The sequence below is a fragment of the Heliangelus exortis genome, chromosome 3, assembly GCF_036169615.1.
Source record: "Heliangelus exortis chromosome 3, bHelExo1.hap1, whole genome shotgun sequence".
Classification (NCBI taxonomy): Eukaryota; Metazoa; Chordata; class Aves; order Apodiformes; family Trochilidae; genus Heliangelus; species Heliangelus exortis.
In genome coordinates, this window is record NC_092424.1 from 9,801,536 (window position 1) to 9,823,719 (window position 22,184).

Genomic DNA, 22,184 nt, shown 5'->3' on the forward strand with positions numbered 1-22,184 from the left:
CAGTTAACAGGATATGGAGCTGCGCATTCACGTACATAGAAAAATTAAACAGCTTCACTATTTTCTTCACCAGTGCTCCAATATATTGAGCAACCATCACTCTGCTCCTGTAAAGCCACCAGGGCCAGCCCCCATCTTAAGCCTATGAGTACACAGAAGACAATAACATTTGTAAAGAATTTCTGACAAGCTGTGACTCAGTTCTGACCAGTTAGACAGTGATGAGCTTCCGATAGCCCCATCTGTACTCAGCTGTACAAATTTTCTAAACCAGATAACACAGTGTGTGCATTTCATGTGAAACACACCTGACATAGGTCAGGCCAAGCCAGCATGCCAACACAAGACAGTAAAAGTATGAGTGGAGACTAGGCAGAGCACAAGGGTTTTATCTATAAGCCCTTTTGACTTGCTGTATTTCAGCCTGTGTTTTTTCAGGGAATATTGCAACTTTACATCACAGCAGCCTAATGAACAATAAGAAAATAAAAATCAAGAAAAACAACATATTACCCCTACTCCTTCTGTCTGTAACAAATAGACTCCACAACTGCGCCAAGTTTTTTAACCTATACATATTGTATTTTTTTTTCTTTAAAAGAGGCTTTTCCTTTTGTTTATATATTAAAAAAAAAACCAAAACAAACAAAAGAAAAAGTTTGACTTCATAAGAAAACCAAAAATCCCAACTTAAGCAGGCTACGAAGTAAAATAAATCTTACGGTAGAATATTTAGAAATTTGTTAGAAATAGTAAAAATTAAATAAAGTTAAAGCTACAAGTATTCTCCATAGGAAATACTTCTGCTGATATAGTTCAAATGAAGCTTTCTGAATTGAAAGCAATATGTACAGCAAATGGCAAAAATATTTGGTTAGTAAGAAAGCAAACATTTATATATTGTGGAAATTAATTTGAAGTACTTTACGTGTTGTCTTTTAGAACAGATAATCCACATGGTGTCTAAGAAAGCAGTCTGGGATTCAGTGGGACACAGTACTGTCAGGAATACCCATTGCTCATACTACTAAATCACAAAATGGAATAGGATAATATCTTCAACATAAGATACTTCACTTTGCAGAAAAATCCTAGGTTAAAGAGTAATGCTGAATGCTGTTTAGCACTGTGGAAATATTTCTTATCTTGATTGACTAAATTCTTTTTTGACTTGTTTGGGTTTTAATGCAAGTTATATTTTTCCCGCAAGAACCTGAACATGGTAATTTTAAAAAAGAAATAAAAAATATCCTCTGGGTGCTGCTTTAATTTTGAAGTGTAACAATTATATAAAAGCTATACTTCTGCTTAAATACTGACTAAACAGAAAAAATAAATAATTTGATTTCACTTTGTCATATCACATTCTGGATGCATATCTTGAACTCCTACTCAAAAATAAATCAGGAACACAAAGAAAGGATAATTTATGAGTTGTCAAGCAATCACATTTTAACACTTACTTTTGCGAAGATCTGAAAAAAGTCAATTGCAGGTGGCAAGTGAGACACATCCTGGATCTCTGTTTTCAAATACAGTTGCAAAGTCTGCGCGAGGTGCCTGAGGCCATCTTTCATTTCTTCACTTAACTGTTCAGTGTCTTAAGGGGAAGGGGGAAAAAAAAGTCATAAACAGAACCTTTCACCAATATTTTTTAAATGTCCAATGGCAGCCATACAGTCTAGACATTTCCAGTCTCAGAATTAAATTCAACAGAGAGCATTTTTGACAGAGAGCAGACATTTGTCATTTTCTATGACAGCTACCTATCAGCAAACAGTAGAGTTTATCAGGTTTCTACTGCCAAATTACATGAATACAATGGTGATTTAAAGATAAAAGCCAATTAATAAATCAGATGCATAAGCACATGTAGAACATTAAACATGAAAATTTGGCATCTGGGTTTATAACACTGAAAATGTGCTTGAAATGTTATGCAGCAATACCTTCCTCCTTTCAGCAGAGCATATTTTTATACTGTATTCTCCATAGATGTACCAGAAACACTCCATGCTGGCAGATCAAAAGGGAAAGTAATTTAGAGACCAAAGTGGTTCTGTATACGGCAGATGTAAAGAAAGCACCACTATTCATGATGTACAGAGAGGAGTCCTGAAGCAGAAAGAAATATAGTGCCTTACTTTCTAATAAGTGATCATGCAGACATCAGGTCCCTAATAACAATAATAATGACAAAATGACACTCAGCTGTCCTATTAAGCTCAGTGCCTGATCACTTGCTTCACATTTTCTTCTTCTTTCTAGTTAGAACAAAATGAACAAGGCCTAAATGAAGAATGTGAAGGAGAACAGATTCAAGCATCAGCCTATAACAAAAGGCAAAGAGTATCATTATGCACTATGAATTCATTTCATCTCTGCATAATCATTCATTTATATTTTATGTTAAGCTATCCTTAATGCAGTGGAACTAACTTTTTACCAAGAAAGGTTCTTCGTTATCCTTTAGATCCTTCTGGAAGGAAAATTGAAGATCCATGTTCCTCTTAAAAACTAACTTCTAGTCACTCACTTAAAAGGGGGATGCAATCAAAGCAGATGTCACTAGATTTGGTTAAATGGCCATCTAGTTCCTACAATACTTCAGCTTCTGTGCTCTATCCCACTCAGAATCTCTCTGCTTGAAGGTACTGGCTGGTTTGTAGGTTAAAAATCGGCTGTTACAGACTTTGCAGTTCTCACAAGCCACACATGTGAGCCCTTTTAATAACTATGAACTGTTTCTGGCAGAGCACAAAACGCTGACTTATTGAAATGGACAGTGCCCATGGACAGCTCTCAGCCAGAAGTCTTCCAGTAGAATGAGCTATAATTAATTCCTAGTCTGGTATGGGTTTGCTTATTTGCAAACCTTTCCATTCTGTTTACACCTTCCCTGGAGCCTCTGAGGACCACCCTGCTTAGCCAAATGATGACAATCCTACCAGTACATCATAGTACTTCATGCTAGACACAGAGTTCAAGAAACATCTCTATTATCTATTGTATCTTGTTTCCATTTCAGCATAAACATTTTCCAAGATCTGCTCCTGTTCCAGTGGTCACTCCTTGCTGCTGAAATGCCATCTATAAGCCATCCTGGGGTGACTTTTCAATGTTCTGAATAAACAATGACTCCACAGGAATATTATGTCTGGTCTGTCCCTTCTAGAGTTAGGGAAGGAGAGACATACTCTCCCACAGCAATCAGATCCCTTCCCAGCTGAAGCCAGTACTCTGGATGCCAAGATATGCATGCCCAGAGCAAAGCCCATTTAATCAAAGTATTTGCTGAATAGCTAAACACAGAGCACCTTAACAGTGTGGACATTTAAGAGTGATCCTGCAATCCTGAATGTTGGAAATTCAGGTGTACACTTCACAATGTATGGAAATCCACATATAGCTTTATAGAAAGGTATCATCCCTATGAGAACTGTGTCTTCAAGAAAAGCAAAAAACTTTAGATGACTGGAAAAGTCAGGTTTAAAAATTGTTCTTTAAAAAATCCGAAACATACCCTCACATTTCTTATGGACTGATCTTTTGAAACTGAAGATGTTTTTTGCTTCAAATGTAATTTTTCAAGATACCATGTGATTCATCTGAAAATACCTGATGTATGTTGCAAAATGTATTATGACAAAGAGAGAAAGGCATGATTTGCTTCTCTATTAGCAAAGAAAGCCCCTCCAGAATGGAGAAGAGGAACCATGTAGGCAGCAGGGTATAAATGGACACTGCAATTTAGGACAGAAAGGAACAAGAATAACAGATCCAACTGGAACTTCAGGGAGAATTGACAGAGACAGGAGCAGAATGTGGAACCTGTCCAGGACATTAGAGCTAATGATCCCAACTAAAAATCCCATGGGACCTGTAACAGCAAGTGATCAAGACTGTTTTTCACAACACATCAAGAAGCCAAGGCCAAAAGCAAAGTGAAACAAAATTTTTTAATGTTTCCAGTTTATGTTTTTAAGAAACTTTTTCAATGGTATAAGAACCCTGGCATAGGAGAGAAAATGCTATAAAAGCCTAGGGACAGTTTTCTAAATAAGGCATGGGGATTTAACTGTGAAGTTCTGATGCTTAACCAAGTAAAGCGGTAAAAATTCTGCTATCCAAGTACCAAAGTATCAATAGTATCAAAGGAAAATAGGTATTTATCAACACCATCTGTAAATTGTGTGGTAAACTGGAAAATTATTATGAAATAGCTTTTTGGGGATACAGAGGCATCAAAAAGCATCAGAGCTACTTTAAGTTATAGCACCATCCTAAAGCACTCTTTTGGACTGCAAAACCACAGAGACCATCTATTCCCTGTAGCAAGAATGCTCTGAAAACAGCAAAAGGAAAGAGTTATCCAAAACCTTTACAGAAGATTATGCAAGTGCCACAGGCTATTAGTACTGTATTCTATAAAGTATCAACTTTGATTAATGTCTAGGTGTCCTGAACACCCTTCAATTTGGAGATTAAAAGATTATGAGTAAATAGCAATTCATGTGTAGAGTAAAGATGGAGGAAACATTAGATGTGGATCTCTCATTTACCTCCTAAACTAACTTGCTATGGAGCAGTTGTTTCTGTACTGGTGAGAGGACAATTATGTCACCTGTACCACAGGCCATGTCACCATTTCAGAATGAGAATTTTAGTAGAAGCTTCCAGCAATTTTACTTTTTTTTTAATACTTTTCCATTGCAGCTCAGGCATGTCCAGTATCAAACTTCTCTCCAGACAACCTATTCCCCTTGTCTCTATTAAAGTTAAGAGAAGCTGAGATTATCTCCTGGGGAGAACTGAAAAAAAATCCATTATCTTCCCCGTTTAACCTCACTGAAAATCCGGAAATGCTGCTCTTAATTCAGATATTTATCCAATTCCCCATAAGACTTTGTTACATGATTTGAGAATATCCATGGCACAAAATCCTGATGAATGCCTGAAATGCCTCTATCCCTTTTAATTTGTTGCCTTATTGAGGTCTTTTTCCCTTACAGTTTGGAATGTCAGGATGCACAGAAGTAAAAAAATTGATAGTAGTCATTGTATTTTTTATGTTTGTGTTTTTCACTTCTAGCTAGATATATCACTAAAGCCTCATTGTAAAAATACATGTATCTCTTTATAGACATATAAAAATATTGTCATTGTATGTAATAAGTTGGACATGAAGTAAATTAAAAACTGAACAGACAAGATGTACACTTGTAAAATGAGAGAAAATACTAAAGCCAAAAAATCAGGGCGAAGTATCACTTCAACAAGACACAAGGTTTTTTTCCTTGACTTTTGAATAAACTGTTCTTCCTCTTCTAGTAGGTTTTGTCTTTGATTCTTTTATTTACAGAGCAAACCTTCAGAAGGCAAGTTGCAAGAAAATCAGATGACGATTCTGTAAAGCAGAACTTGGAAGCATTTCTTGCAATATGGTTGGCAATTACTTACTTGACTGAAGATCAGCAAAAGAGTACAGGCTCTCAGAAAAGCATACTGATTGTCTCAGCTGCAGAAAAAAAGGAAAAAAAAAAAAAACAGATAATGAACATTTACATATCACACTTTATCATGAAAACATTATAAAGATTGATTAAGCAATATGATATGCTTGTAAGATAATTAGGCAAGGCTAACAGCATCAACATATGTCTGGTCATTCCATACTTTCTGTAAATGTAAACTATAATAAAAAAATAGAATTTCTTTGGTATTATAACACTTTCTACTAATTCTTTTTTTTTTTTTTCCTTCATCAGCTTAGCCTTAGTAATTTCATTTGGCCCTTCACACTTTAGCTTAAAGCAGTTCCTGAGGTTTGCTGTCTCACATTTCATGTGACTAGAATTAATGCACACTATAGCTAGGTACATAGTTGCCCTTTAAAGACAACCATGCACACACTCTTAACCAGCATTGTATAAATTAAGAAATTCACTCATATTTTATCACTTCAAATCACAACAAATGCATGTTTTTATCCAAGACAAACAGCATCATGGCAGGGTCAGCAAAAAAACAGGCAAATCCTTTTTGATTTACAATCCCACACAGTCCTAAGCTGCTTAACATAACAGAAAATCTAGCCCACATAAATTACTGAAACCGTGGGAACATCAAACACTCAGGACTTCCAAGAGAGTTCAGAAAAAGAAAAAAAACCCACACATGTAAATACGATTAAGAGAACCCAACATTGAGAGGATAGCACTGTGCCCTCTAAAGGAAGGGCTAGCTAGTAGTGTTTCTGTCTTTACTACTCATCCAAATAAGGCTGAATAAGGTTCCCAGTGAGATTAATGGAAAAGCACCAACTAGCAAAGGAAAAAGTGTCCCTCTGCTTTTCCTCTAGGCAGAAATAAGTTTAGAATGCTACCACATGGTTATAGGAAGGTCCTTTGAGCCTAATTATGTCCATTTTCCTACTTCTGGATCCTTTCGGCACTTCTGCAAATTAATCAGTAAACTTGTAATGCAATAGGCAGTCCAATTTTGTTCCACAATACCAGTCACTATAGCTTTCTGGTTCTTAATTACATTTAAAATGTAGACTAAAAAACCATTTATCCAAATCTGCTACACCAAATAAATCTAAAAGAATGTCACTTACAAGTTTAAAAACAATTCTGCCAGCAAGTCTTACAGAGTCTGGAGGAAAATTAGGCTCCACACTCTTAAGACACCTGCATTCCTGCTTGTGGTCCAGCCAGGCTTCTTTCTGTTAGAATTTTTTAAAAAGGAAGAGAAAGAAAAAAACTCATGTTATGTTACATAACATAGATCCTATTTTTATATATATATATACTTACATATATATACACACACACACACACACATATATATATATGCAAGCACACATATTTTATACAGAGTTAATTATTAATATGCACACAAACCTACACACTCACTGTTGCCATGGGCAACACAGAACCACAACAGCATCACACTCATTGAGCTGGGCTGGGAGGAATGGCTGCAGAGCTGAAACTAAGCTCCAAAGCAGTAGGAAGGGCACCTTCCTAGGGTGCTGATGTCCACTGGCTCTGTCAGCTTTCAACACTGGCAACTTTGGATGCTGACTGCAAAGGAAACAGCAGCTTACCCTTTAAGGAAACCTAGGAAAAACACAAACAAAAAACTGTATGGCCAAGTTCCCTGTTCAGCTCCTGACCAATATAAAACTTAAGACAGTCTCCTTCAGGCTACTGTCTGACAATGTAATTCATACCATACTTTTGAGAACGTTGCATCTGATCCCTTTAATGCACATCCACAGACATCTACAAGAAATACCTTCATTTTTTGTCCCATGTTCCTGCTATATGAACTGTTTTCCTTACCTTTATGCAACAGGCTATAAATAGTATCACCAGTTTAGTTCAATTTGATATCACCATTCCAGCTAGCTGATTAGATTAAAAAATGGGCTCTAGGTCTCATTTCACTGTAGCAAGAGATGGAGCTGCATACTTCACAAGATGGGCAAGAACTAGAAGGGATGCTAAAATTTATTATCTAATTCTGCCAACGTACACAACACTCTAGGCAAGTGTTAACTCAGTAATGAAGACCACAGAGGTCTTCAAAGCCAATTCCACTTCACAAAAAGGCAGCTGCTCTAAAGCAATTCCAGATTTTCCATGCTTCAAAAAGTGTCCCCAATGATCCCTAAACTGATGGGGCATTCATGCCCACAACTGAGAGTATAGGTAATGTTCAGACCAGGAATGGTTGCTGCAACCAAGTAGAAGAAGGAACCAAAAATATTTTAATTGCACATACCAACTGAACCTGCAACTTTTGTTTCACAGGCCACTTCTGTAAGAGTAGCAGGCAACAACACTTCCATTAGCAGAGAAGAGACAGGATGACAAAGCTGCTATATATTGGAATATTGTTTTGTCTTTTTTTTCTTCTTCCTTTCTTGTTCTGCCTCCCCCTGCCCCCTCAGTTAATCTGGAAAGGCAACAAGAATGAGTCTACAGCTAAAGAAACATGACAGTCAATTTCTGATCACTTTTTTTCCCTTTTGTCTTTGCAAGCTGAAAATTCTGTTTATAATTTACAAAAACTCTAAGCCCATCTCCAGCAGTACATATTTACACATGCTATTTACATATTCACAGTATATGCTTGAAGCCACCCAGCTGTTTCAAGCACTTTAAAAAAGCAAATTGAAAAAATAAGCCACAAGAAGAAAAATGGTGCAACAACAACTCAGAATAATCAAGTGCTTCTGAAGGTGACATTTTCTCACAGATATGCAGTAAGAAACAGAAAAAAAAAACCCTCAGAAAACCAGCTTGTTGGGTAACTGCCACACAGAAAATGATGAAATGTCTAATATAAAGAAATTAGATGTTCAGCAGTATAAAAAAAAAAAAAAGAGGGAATGGCAGTGATATGTGCAAGTGCACATCACACCTGTAGACAATGACATGCTGGTTATAAATATTGCAAAGGCTATCACACAATTTTTTGTTCAGCTGCATTTAAGTGGGGGATTGTTTCAGTTAACAAGGTTTCCACTCTATTCGAGCATCTATTATATTTCCTTCAGGGTTTTTTCTCTTTGGCTTGCACATAATAAATAAATCAGAATTTTTATTTCTCTCTGATACATGGTAGATTTGTGATTTCATTTCCTTTACCCATAACTCTATGAAGGGAAAAAAATGACACCAAGAAGGCATTAATCCAAATACAGTTAGTGTCACATGCTGTCTGACAAATAAAAGTTAAGTATCTAGTACTGAACAGTATTACATTCTTATTTAGAAGAAACAGGGTCATGCTTGTAAATGTCCAGACATCATTCTGTGAAATATAATTATATTGGCATTTTTATCCCACTTAAACTTACTTTCTCTTTGAAGCAAGTCTTTATCTGTCCACTTTTTTCTCTACATTAATGTTGCACAGAATTTTAAACATGCTGGAGATGGCATCAAAATGATTAATAGCTTACCCAACCAATAAAGCCCTAATGAGATGAAATATGCAGTACCACACAGCATCATGTCCCACATTTCTTTAAGATGCATTCCCACATGAGAAGCACAGTTCAAACACGTGCCTCCTCTAAAACAGCACTTCAGCCAAAACTGATGCCAAAAAGGAATTAGTGTGACTCCTCTGCAGAAGGAGAACTGGAACAGGGACTGCCATTTGCTTCCTCCCCACTGGCTGGGAGAGGGAGGAAAGCTCCAAATGCATTTAATATAATGGAATTCAACAATATTTCTTCTCATTACCAATACAACAAGGATACAAATTACAGAACAATATAAACCATGAAGATTTGTGACTGTGGAGAGATCTACTTTTAAATTCAGTCTCTAACAATATTATTTGTGAGCTTGTATTAGTCCCACAGCTCTCCATGGGAGGTTTTCTTAACTTTGCTTTCAGTCCTGGCCGTCAGTCAAGGTTTTTATAAAACTTAGCTAGCCTGAGTGTGAATACTACAGTGCAGAGGTATGGCCACCTGGTACAACCACGCTCCCTCCCTGACAGGGAAGGTCCTCCAGTTTTGCAATAGATATATTTGGAAATGAACACTATCAGAGGGAGGAAAAGAGGAATAAACAGAAAACTAGATTAGTTAACCATGGAACTCCAGGAAACTGACACTTTTTATGCTTAAGCTGAGTGTTTTGAGATGTACGATTCATTTAACACACATTAAAATATAATCAAATAATTCTGCAACTGAGTGTAAATTGTAAATCAAACTGCACCATTTGTATGTTGAAGTTATTCGTATTTGTGAAATTAAAATAGTCCTGCTCTGCCAATACTTTCTTCTTTAAATTTGCAAACTGCCATTTTATTCAAAACCCTGCTGTTTATTTTGTTCAGCAGTTAGTTCAATTACAAGTGCATATATTAATGAATTGCATTACAGCCACAGAGGCCAAGTAGAGTACAAAGGCTTTGGCTTGGCCAAGGAGAGCTTTGCTCTCTGCACAGCAGTGAAGCCAGCTAATCAAAAGAAACACAAACTAGAAGACAGTCCTCTAAAGCAAACAGATCTGCTGGTCTCATTCTTCTCTGGATCATCTGCCTTGAGTCATGAATCCAAATAAAATCACTGTTTTCACTAGCAAACAACTTTTTTTTCAGTTATTCTCAACTGCTACCTAATTACATGATATATAATATTAATTCTATATTAATTCTATATTTAAAAATTCCATTAATTTATTAAAAGCTCAAGAAACTATCTAGCAGTAAATTTAGAACATTTTAAGTGATGATTACTTTTAGTAGCAGTAGGCTGTCTCACTGACATCAATGCCTACAACTGTGGGTGGCTTCAAGCACATGAACCCCAAGAGCTGGAAGCACAGCGCAAAGACACCCAACGTGGCTTCAGGCTACCTGCTGCATCTCCTTGGAGCACACTCATGTAGTTTTCCCCAAGGAGGAAGCCCCATTTCCTTCATTGCTACTACACCTAAGCTGAAACAGGGTATTGCACTACACCTTGCAGATTTGCCAGCACAGCTTCATTGCATATTAGAGACCCTCCAACATAAGCTTTACCAATGACCCTCCTGGCAGATATTTGCTTTAAACTTACCTTGCAAATACTCTGGTCTTTTATATTCTTCACAGTGATACTCTCCTTATGCAGTCCCACAATAAATCTACTTGTGGCATTAATAATGCTACAGTAAACACCCAATGTATGCTGTAGATATTTGCCATATGATGAATCAAAATGTCAAATCTTCCTCCTTTTCCCCTCCATATGTTTTAGTCCCAAAAAGGAGGGGTGTTTCTGGAATGTTGAGAACACTACAGATTATATTAGGGCAGAACTGCTTATAGAAATACATGGCTGAATATCAAGGACTTACCTTTAAAAGTTATGTTCACATAATAATAGGGTAGCACTGCTAAACTGTTTTGAACATTAGTTGGTTTTTCTTATTTTTCTCTGTTTAGAAAAACAAACAGAAACCACAGGACAAAACAAAGAGGAATCCTTTCAAAATTCAAGGGTTCTGTAAGGTGTTCCTCATTGTTCTAATCTCAGCTGCCTGGTTCTCCTCAGTAGACCTCAGTCATTCGCTCTTGCACGTCCTCTCTGCACATCCTGCCAATTTCTGCACAGATGCCTAAGTGAAGGTACAAGCCAAACATAAAAGCCCAGAGTTTAGGTTTGAACACTCTTAAGAACTGCTTATTCTATCATAGGATAGAATCACAGGATAATTCAGGTTGGAAGGGATCTACAGACATCTTTAGTGTCAGAGCAGGGTAAGCTCAGAGCTTTATCTTGTCTTGAAACCCTCTAAGGATGCAGATGATAAAAAAACCTGGCCAGCCTGTTGCACCTCTTAGGTGTCCACAGTGTGAAATATCTTTTCCTTACAGCCCATGTGAACCTCTATTGTTTCAGCTTAAGCCAAAGATCCTGGCTCCATCTTCTTAATACACTCCTAAAGAGACGTAGTTTTGCCCAAGGCCTTTTCTTCACTACATATTCTTAACACTTATTTCCTCTTAACACTTATTTCCTCTTAACACTTATTTCCTCTTAAAAAAAAAAACAAAACTGGAGTATATATTTGGCCATGATAAAATTACCATTGAAATACAGATTGTTTACTGCAAAATTGACTAAGAGACATCAGTCTACAGCCAGCATAAGTGAAGAATTATTCCTCCCACTCTAACCAAGCACAGCCAAAGAGCACGTTTCAGCTTAGCTTTGTCTCTGGCACTGACTATAAATTTATATTTGTAATTATTAAAAATTCTCAAATAAAACAGGACAGTATGTTTACATACTCTGTCCACAACTACAAAGAAGAAATTGCGGTGTGGAGTTATGACAGTGTGCAAAATGCATGGAGACCCAGTTAACAAAGTATTAATTTTCTTCAATCTTTAATAGCTGTTATTTTTCATCTTACCTGACAAGATTTACCACAGTATTTAGCAACCTTGCACTGAGAGCATCTGTGCAGATGTTCATTCCTGTTAAGAAAAAAAAACAAAACACAAATATAAGACAATGCTATAAATACAAATAGAACCTTCTATTTATCCTTCTTACATAACTAACAAATTTTAAATATTCCAAGGCTAGAGAAGTATCTGAAAAACAAGAGCAGTCTCAAATGTGCTGTTACACAAAAATAAATGGCACATAGTTCAAATCTATATTCACAATCCTTTAGTTGTGTGACTCAGCACCTCTGGAGACACTTTGGATCAACAGTAAAGATATCAAATGTGCTTGGGTTTTGGTTGGTTTTTTTTTCTGTGTTCCTATAACCCCGAGTAGTTTGAATTTGTAGATAACATCATAATTAGAGCTGTGCAATACTGCTTAGTAAATTAGTCATTATCTGTCTTGAGTCGTGTCTTAAGCAAGTGTCATTATCTATCTTAAGCAAGACCTTTTTGTGAACCTGCAGATGTGACATCAAATTACAACTTTATAACAGAGGCTGAGGTTGCTGTGTCAGCAGAAATTTCTGTCTTATGAAAATACTTCTCACTGGTGAACAGTGAGACCAAAATAAAAATACATTTAGGAGTGAGAAAGAATTACTGAAATCTAGAAGGATGACTACTAGAACTACACATCACAATGTAAGGTTAAAAGTACCTCCTGACTCTGCTACCATTTTCTGATGCTGTCTTAGTTTACAGTTATATGAAAGATAACATTGCTTAAGTTCTGGAAATTTTTGGACACTAAGGACATAATTACTGTGAAAGCAAATGCAGCAATTCTCACACTTCAAATACACAAGTTCAAGCAAAGAGGCTTGCTTAAGATGAGCAGAAACAAGGCATGGATTTTGATGCTTCACTCTCCTCTCATTTTTCTGTAGAAAATACAGAACATGTTGCATTATTCTGGTAGCAGTGGGTGGGGTTTCACTTTGATCTCCTAACATGTGAAGTTATATGTTTTATGGGCATTTAGTAGGCTGGGAAAACAGTATAAAGTTTTTTGTCGTTAATATTGAAGAGAGGATGGACTGCATAATCCTGACTAACAAAGCACACCATCTGACTGAGCATTACTGGTACCTTGGGAGCTCAGTTACACCTAAGAAACTGTCCCCATGAAATACTCCTCAGTACCCCCTTCTCCATCCTTCTGCAAGGCAAAGAAGGAGGTGGCAGTTGTGCCACTCCCTCCTTCAAAAGGCAACTTTAGTAAAGCAATCTTTGCATTGCTGCAATGCTTTATATTCAACTTTCTCAAATCTTATTATATAGATTAATTCAGCCTTCCAATTTAATTGTCAGTTAACTAATAACCTAACAGAGCCCATTTCAAACTGAAAAGCCAAGTTGTACCAATCAGACTGACCTTTGTCTGCAAGGTTCCCAGTGCCTGCACATGGGTACTGGGTGTGTTATTTTCCTTCACATGCCCAACTGATGAGTCTAAAACAAGGTGTAATTCTCTGTCTCTGCTGACAACAGAGAAAGCAAACTCCATTATCATCAGTAATCTAGAGGCTACATACCATTACTCAGATTCAGAGCTGTAGTGCTTTATGACATGGCCTTTCATTTCACTTGCAAATCTCAGTTGTCATCAAATTTTAACTTAATGCATGACTTCAAAATGGTAGAACATTCTCCAAAGGCAAAATCCAAAAAAGACCACCCCAATGTGCACACAAACCTCAATCTAGAACCCCTGGATTATTAATTTAGCCCACTGATTCCAGCCATGACACCAGAACCATCAGCAGAGCACCAGGAATACCTTGGAGCATCTTCTAGCACGAACTGAATTCTCCTTTTCCTGAAGCCCCACAAGAGAAGAAGGTATTTCATTAATTAATCAAAGTATTGCCATTTTTTTAATTATTAAAAATAACAGCTTATGCACTTAGGGCTCTCATAAGCATTTAGGGAGTTTAGGTAGCTTCATCAGTCAAATGATGATTAAGAGGAGCATTATGTACAGATGAGCAAAACCAAATATATATCTTTTCATGTCACTGCATTAAAAAAACGTATTTTGTTGCACAATAATTTGAAGACAATCTTACGAACCATCAGAGGAAAAAAAAAAATCTGAAGAATTTTAGATGTAAGCACATGTTTTCTAATGCTTTCTTTACCTTCCTATCTCCAAAGCCAGCCCTGGAGACTAGAGAAATCCAGCAACTGTTGGATTCCTAGAAACAGAATCTAAAGTCTCACACATGCACAATAAGTTTTTTTATTTTACAATGCAATGCCTGAGGACAATTCAGAGATAGAAACAATTATGTAATCTTCATTTTGCCAGACACAGAGAGCTCCTTCATCAAGGTTGAGCAATGACGCAACTTTAACCACACTGTGAAAAAGAAGCATGTATTTCTCATTCTAGATTAGAAGCTCATGTCAGTAATTTTCAGAAGACAAAACACATTTCAGAGGACTAATTACTGAAGACAACAGAAAAGGAACAGAAATGCTGTTCGGACCTGCTCATTGATTTGAATATAAGGGGCACTCCAGATATAAATATGCACTCATAAATTATGCATCCAGATTCTTCCCCAGCAAGACAAGTTTTGACACATCTTTTAATACTAAGCAGCACATTATATCAAGGATATAGAAGAATAATATAAGAAAGCCACACCTTCTTTCTAACATTTACTGGAATAATTTGGTTTAAGTTACCAACACTTATTTATTGTTTTGTAAAAAAATTAGTGGGCCTGTCGAAACAAAGCACCGAATTCTGTCAGTACCCACCCAAGTTTCAAAACTTACATGATTATTTCCTTTGTCCCTAAGGGTTCACAATGTTGCAGTAACAAACACAAAAATCTGAGGACCATCACTCAAAACCTGGATTTTTGCCAAACTGACACTACCAGTCAGATTATTTGAATAAGGTGACTTCCTGCAGGCACTTTACAGTGAACAATCTATTCAGCTTTTTGGGTGTCTTTGAACAACAAGCAGATATACAATGCCTGTTACAGAGCTGAACAGTAAAGCTACTGATAAAATAGTTGTTTTTAATTCCAATCCTCTCCTCCCTCTTCAACTGAAAGAAAATCCCTTTGACTTATAGCATCTATGAACCTTCATACATGACATTTTAACTGTAAAACAGCATGATGTAAACCACTTAATCTGAATATAAAGAAATCAAGAATAAGATTCATGTATTCATATATATAGGATTCATGCATTTTATAATATTTTTAAAGTGAGAAAATTTGCTTAATTTATTCCTGTCCTCAATATTTTATTGATGTTACAGTCTTTGTTGAAACAATTTGAAAGTCATTGTCAAATACTCACATGCACTTGTCATTAGCTGTACTATTTAGCTGTATATATATTTATTTAATAATATATTTATATATATTTAGCTGGAGATAGTATCAGGTAACTCACAAAGCAGCTACTGCATCTCACCTAATGTGCCTAATTTCATGGATGAGAATGCACAGAATTTGATCTAATGAATTCAGTAATCCTTTAAACTCTGAAAAGGCCTATGCTGCAATAGAAAAGATGTGGCAATTTAAAATATATTACTAATTCTCCAATGCAGCTTCAGCAAGATTTTCCAAACAAACACAAACCCTTATGAAACAGCAAGCACAAGTGATCATCTTAAGCTGTACTAAAAAAATTCCACACAAGTAAACATGGGTTGTCAGTTGTCATCTTGGTTGGTGTTATGGTCAGGTCAAATATTTTTACCCTGAGGAATTCGGGTATTACTAATTCTTTTTACCATTGTCTCTAAACTATTCTGAGAAAAAGCTCTTCCCAGTTAACTGAGAAGGCACGAATATAAACCTGGATCTATAAGTGGGTGGAGGAAGCCTGGGGGATTGATATAGACAGGAGACAAAAATTTATGTGATAAGAAAAGAATTATTAAAACAGTTCAACAGGAAGTGGCACACACAGTCTCCCCAGCAATTTTTTTTATTATTATTCCTTTTTGTTAAAGGTATGAGAAGACCAGTGGAGGGGCTGGCAATGAGCAGTGAGGCAGCCAGATCTATGGGAAGCTGATCCCAAGTATCAGTGGCAGCAGAGGAGACAGCCTGAAAATGCAGGGCTAAAATCTTAAGAACTTGCCCAGCAAGAATGACAGAGTGAAGACACAGGGTTGCCTGGACTGTCAGGTCGTATCAGAGCCATACCTGTACTCTCATAATGTACAAAATGTGCTCTTTTAAAAAAATCAGAAAATACTTCAGTTTGCCAGGAAAGGGGCTAATGTAGTATTTAAGAGCACAACAAAACCCAACCAAATATAATTAGACTACTTAATTTACAATGAAAATGCAGCTAACACTTCTCTGCTGATTGCGGGCACTTGACTTTCAGCCCTACTCATAAGTGTCAGATAGCAGAGAACATTTGATTACCAGCCTGAGCTCCACACTCCTCCTCACACAGTTGATTCACACGCCTGCTTCTGCCACAGCTTGCAGGACAAAAGGGAAAGTTCACATAAATCCCCTAACTTCATTTTTGTGGTTGATACTGTTTTTCAGTTAATAATCCAGTCCTGTATTACATGCAACAAAAGAGCAGCTCTTCCAGACACGTCATGTTGAACTGATTTCCTGAAGAAATTCTTAGACCTCCCCAAGTCAGCCAAATGTGTCAAGTGTGGGAAGTCTGCTTGGATTGTCTCAAGTGTGCACATTTCAGACCTGTCACAAAGTGAAAGCAATCAATACCCACAATAAGCAAACATGTCACTCATTGCTTTACTAATATGCTTCTGTCTTCTAATAATAAAAATAAAGACACGAATAAAAAGCAGCCGTTTTAAATTTGGTAGATTTGAAAGTAGAGGGGTTACATTAAATGCAATTCCACCTTTCTCTCCTTGTCTCCCTCCCAGCAGAAAAATAACACAGTGCAGCAGCACAGTTGGTTCCCAGAAATTACCCTGCTGCTGACCCACGTGGGTACCAGGTACTGTGCGATGAAGGCATCTCCAGCCTAACAAAAGCCACACTACAGCTCTGGAAACAAGGACAAAGGGTACTGGAAACCATGCAGCACCAACCCCAGACTGCATACCCCTGCAGCATCCCAAAACCAAGCCCTTGTCAAGCGACAATCTTCTGCAGCCAGTGAACCATGCCCACAGCAGGGAATTCCCACACCCTCCAATGCCCTGGGTGCTGACTTGGGGCAGCTTGGCAGGCTCAGAGTTTCACTCCCTTTTCCTCTGCTGGTGCCCTGAAGTAAAGATATCCCAGAGCCTTCTCTTCTCCAGGCTGACCAACCCCAGCTCTCTCAATTTGTCTCCATAGAAGAGCTTCTACAGCTCTCTGATCATCTTCATGGCCCTCCTCTGGTCACACTCCAAAAGATCCATGTCCTTGTAACATTGGGAGGCCCAGTATTGGACACTGTCCCACCTCTCAAGCCTGTTAATGTCCCTCTGGATGACATCCCTGTGTGTCAACATCATGACACAGCTTGGTGTCACCAGCAAACTTGCTGAGGGTTCTCCTGATCCACCATCCAGCACTGATCCCGATGAACACCACTCATCACTGATCTCCACTCGGACACTGACATTTTGAGTGCAAATCTTTGACTGTGATCATGAAGTCAATTCTTAATCCACAGAGAGAGAGGATCCTTTCACTTAGAACAGGCATCAGTTCTGTTCAGATTTTACAAATATTGGGTTTTACATATATATTATCTTTATTTGCTTTTAAAATATAAACTGAATAGGGAATGAACATGCTGGGCCATGCAACTGACATGGACAGAAGGTTCTGAATTGTATTTTTTGTATGGTTTTATATGTTAGGCAGTGCTTTCCAACAGCATTAGTGCAGGAACTTACAAGAAGAAACACCTACCAATAGGCCCTTCAAACGACAAAAAAATTAATCTTACCTTTGAATTTTATTTTATTCAATTCAAACCTCTGAATTTAACCTATGCAAGGAAATAAAAGAAAGATCTCTCTACTGAAAATCAAGAAAAGCCTTCAGAAGTCATTTTGTCAGTACAAGCTCCATATCTGAAAATGTCCAGGAGAAGCATGTCCACAGTCACTTTTCGTTCTAGAAGACAGACAAATTTTAGACTAAAATGCCTTTTATATTTATATATGTATTTATATGCCCACACAGATTGTGTGTAGATATATTTCACACACACATACAACACACAAAACAAATACTATCACAAAAAAAAAAAAAAAAAAAAAAAAAAAAAAAAAAACCTGTGGAAAAATACTCATAATTGCCCTCCCAGAGAAACTCATCCCCTGCTGAGAGCACTGAAGCAGAAACTCAGCAGAGTTTGTCTCTAAGAGCAGAAGAGAAGGTAAGTACCACAAATTGGGTCATACATCCACTTTTGCCCTGCAAAGCCACTTTGACACAACTGCCCCCAAATCAAGGCCATCTCCAGTCTACCTGCAGTTGGCATAATCTGGTGCCCCCATCAATTTGAGGCTTAAACAGATTAATTTGAGTCATACATTTCATTCATTCCATCTTGGGATTTCAATCAAAGAAGAAAGCCAAGTTCTAAGGAAGACTAAGATTATATTTCACAATTTGAGAAGGTCATATCTATAACTTGGAAATATATAAAAAAGATGCAAGCAATATTTTTAAACTCTCATTTCTGGAACACATGGTTACAATCCAATGAATCCAAGTATAACAAAACATCCCATCTTTCACTTTTCCCTATAAAAATGATAAATGCAGTGCTCATTACACTGCTGTATATCCCATTTTTTTTCTTTGACCTATTAGTCAACATTCTACAAAAAGGAAGTTGTTACTCTAAAATATATTGCTGTAAATATTTACATCCTGTTAGTATTACCTCCTTGGTCATCTGGATCTATGATTTTCAGTGAAATATAAACCCCTCTGACTCTCTCAGAGAAGAGTATCTTCAGTTTTTTTCTTTCTTAGCTCCTTTCCCTTCTTGACCATATTTATATTTTTGGGACCTCATTTTTTAGAGATCCTGCAGCTCTTATTTACTTGCTTTTCTGCTTCCAAATATGAACAGTTCCACCCAAAAGTCCTTTCATTCCCTAAAGAACACGTTTGGAAAGTGCTGAACAACAGATATAATATTTCAGGCAAAAAATTTGGACAGCCACAGCAATACAGCTGTGCTCAAAATAAATCACAGTACATTTTGTCTCTAGATTTAGAATTTGCTAAAGAAACACATAGTGTTAACCTTATTTTCACCTGCCTAGCCCTTATGTTCAGATCACACCCAACATAAGATACAAATGCAGGTGACTGGAACAGGGAAGTCAGCTCTGATTACTTACAAGCTGAAGAATCCATAAAGCTAGAAAATGGGAGTGAAATACAGGAAAAAATGTGGTTTCATCAGTTAGCAGAAAGGGCTGACAACACAGAGAAACAGATTCACGCATCTCCCTCCACAGAGGCCAAAGAAAAAGCTTGTTTCCCCACTGCTCAGGTGTAGCTTGATATTGTGAGGTCTTGCGAGATATTAGAAACATTCTTATGAACTGGATGCTCATAAAATCCTGCTGAAGACTTTTACATAAAGATTGTGAAAATGCTCTTGACATCAGTAACTCTGCTCCCTGACTCCAACCAGCCCCCCAGAGCAGGATGCTTTCTGCCATACTTCTTCCTCTTGGGATGCACTTTTAAACACATACAGTTTTCCCTCACACAAAAGCATTTCTGATATTAAATCTAATCTTCCCTTCATAGAAATGCAGACTATTCCCGGCAGTAACACTGTTTATTCTCCTAATCTATTCTATACAATTGTGAGGCATTGGAGAAACCTGAAGCAGCAGCATTTTTAGCAGATCTACAAACCCACACCTGCAAAAAAACTACAAATAGTTGCCAAGCCAGTTCTCTCTCAGACTGGTTGTATGGACAGTCTTTTCAATTACCATTAACACACACCTTCCAACTTTTAAATTTTTTTTTCAAATGTTCTGTATTTCATCAATTCTTTTCCTGTCATTTTGTTATTTCCAGCCTTAAAGACATTTTTGTTTTCTTGCCATTGTCCATATTCTTTCCTTCATTTTCTCTGTGTTTCAACAACTTTCCTTTTTGGACATCTCTTTTCCCCTTTCTAGATTACAAAGGCTTTGGTTTTGGTTGTTTTTTTTTTCTCAGAGAAGTCTCACTTTGTTTTCCATCAGCCCCCAGAGGTTTTTATCTGCCAATTACTGATATCCAAGAACAAAACAAAAAAATGGCTTGGAAATACCTCAAAAGAGCAGATATTTTTAAAGTACAGTGCCAAAAATCCTTATCATTTGAACGATAATTGTTCCATTTTCCACTCTTTATGGCAATTTTCACTTCACATCAGGGTAATCACATTGAAGCAACTCAATCTGAGAACACTTTACAAAGTTTCTTCCTATCAGGTGCTTAAATAAAATCTGTTATGTCCCACCTCACTTCTGTCTCCAGCAGTGACTGGATGTCAAATCAGAAAAGAATCTTCCCTCCTGTTTCTCTGCTTTATGTGTGACCAAAAGGTGAGCTTCCCAGGTCCCACACTAAAGCTTCATTTTGGAGATGTTCACCAATAAGAATAAAGTTATTTCATATTAGCACCTGGACAGCAATGCTACATACAAATTATTCAGAAAATGCAGAGTGAATTAATTTTTTTTTTAAGTATTTGCTATTTAATTTTATAAGGCAGAAAAAGCCAAATTTTTTCCCTTACAGCTGCTTGAGATGGAAATAAAGATTTTCAAGCAGGACTAACTATACAACAGCTAAAAGTTGAAGTTAAACCTTAGCACTGCTCTAAAAATCCTTTTATAATGCCTGTCTGACTGAAAGAAATCTTGCTATACAAAATGTAGTCATTAAACTTTGCACATCCCAAACCATAAAGTACTAGGGCTGAAAGATGGAGGCTCCAATAAATTTTTCAGGATGTTTGTAAAGTTATTCTGAGCTTCAGCTAACCTTGGTTGTACTGAAACTCCTGCAAATGTCCCAAACTCAGCCTCAGTCACTGTGGGCAGTGTCTACAGGAAAGCTCAGACACTGCAGGGTGCTGCCCAAGAAAGCAGAAAGCACCCAGGCATCTAACAGAGCCAAGGTCCACACTGCTGTATGGCTGTCAGAACATCCCCCATACAGTGGAACCCTAATGAGAGTATGCAACCTAATGCAACTCCTAACAAACCTATGCACTCCTGTAGATCCCTGTGCAGTGAAGACACAAATTGCTTTCAAGGCTTCTGCTAAATATTCCACTCTTATGGGAAAGGAAATACCAGGGCTGAACTGCGTGGTGATATCTCTTCACCTTTTGCTTCCTTTCACCCCTACTTCGTTTGAGGTCAATGCCCCCACAGAAAAAGGATGGTCTCAAAGCTGCTTCTTGCTAAATATTCTAACTCTAAGAGTTGCAGCCATTGTGTAGGTGGCTAAGATGATCTGATTACTGATTTGGGAAATTGGTACAGCTGGCTACTGATCTGAGAAAGCCTGTGCAGGACTGGAGTCCTCTCATTCCAAAATAAACAGCCAAAGAAAGTCATAGATCAGCTCCACATCACCTAATACTCACTCTCTGTACTCTGGTGACATCTGAAGGCTGAAAGCATAATAGTTGTTTCTTCAGTTTCAAAGTTGAGTCATTCAGGTTTCCCTTTTTCATTCAGTAGGGAAGCAAAATAAGTCAAAAGAAATGCCTCTGCAACTACAGTGACACCCATGTATTTTCAGGAAAAAAAGGTATTGCAATTTAACTGAGACCACTGGTATTAATTTGCTTCAGTCCACTTCCCACCCACTTAGCAATCAAGCCAAACCTTGACACCCTTCATGATTGCCAAATTTGTCCACTTCCATCAGAAAGGACTTTTGAAACTCTAATATTTTTTAAAAAGAAATTATCCCGATTCAGAAATGTATTTTAAAACTCTATGCCATCACCAGTTTTGGAACAAACATTCCTGCTGAAGATTTAAGTTGACCACCTAACTCCAGGACTAACCCTGAAAATGTCACTAAGTGATGTGCTTGAAGACACCCACATGCTCAGGCAGGCCTGCACATGGCAGCCCTCTTTCACTCATCTCTTCTGTTATTAGCACTGCTATGTCTGCAACACTTGATAAAAGACTCTTATTCTAACTAAAGAAGTGTTTTAATAATCTGGTGCCTCACAGATAC

At 37.4% G+C, this 22,184-nt stretch overlaps 1 protein-coding gene across 2 annotated transcripts in view; it reads right to left on the reverse strand.

Moving 5' to 3' along the window:
* The window catches only part of SMYD3 (SET and MYND domain containing 3), a 349,611-nt gene that overhangs the window by 306,417 nt on the left and 21,010 nt on the right, over window positions 1-22,184 (reverse strand). For both annotated transcript variants that reach the window (XM_071739128.1, XM_071739126.1), the window contains exons 2-5: window positions 11,937-12,000; window positions 6,620-6,727; window positions 5,461-5,518; window positions 1,464-1,600 (exon numbers count right to left, since the gene is read on the reverse strand). In XM_071739128.1, coding sequence (XP_071595229.1) covers window positions 1,464-1,600; window positions 5,461-5,518; window positions 6,620-6,727; window positions 11,937-12,000 — 367 coding nt within the window. The remainder of the gene's footprint in view (window positions 1-1,463; window positions 1,601-5,460; window positions 5,519-6,619; window positions 6,728-11,936; window positions 12,001-22,184) is intronic.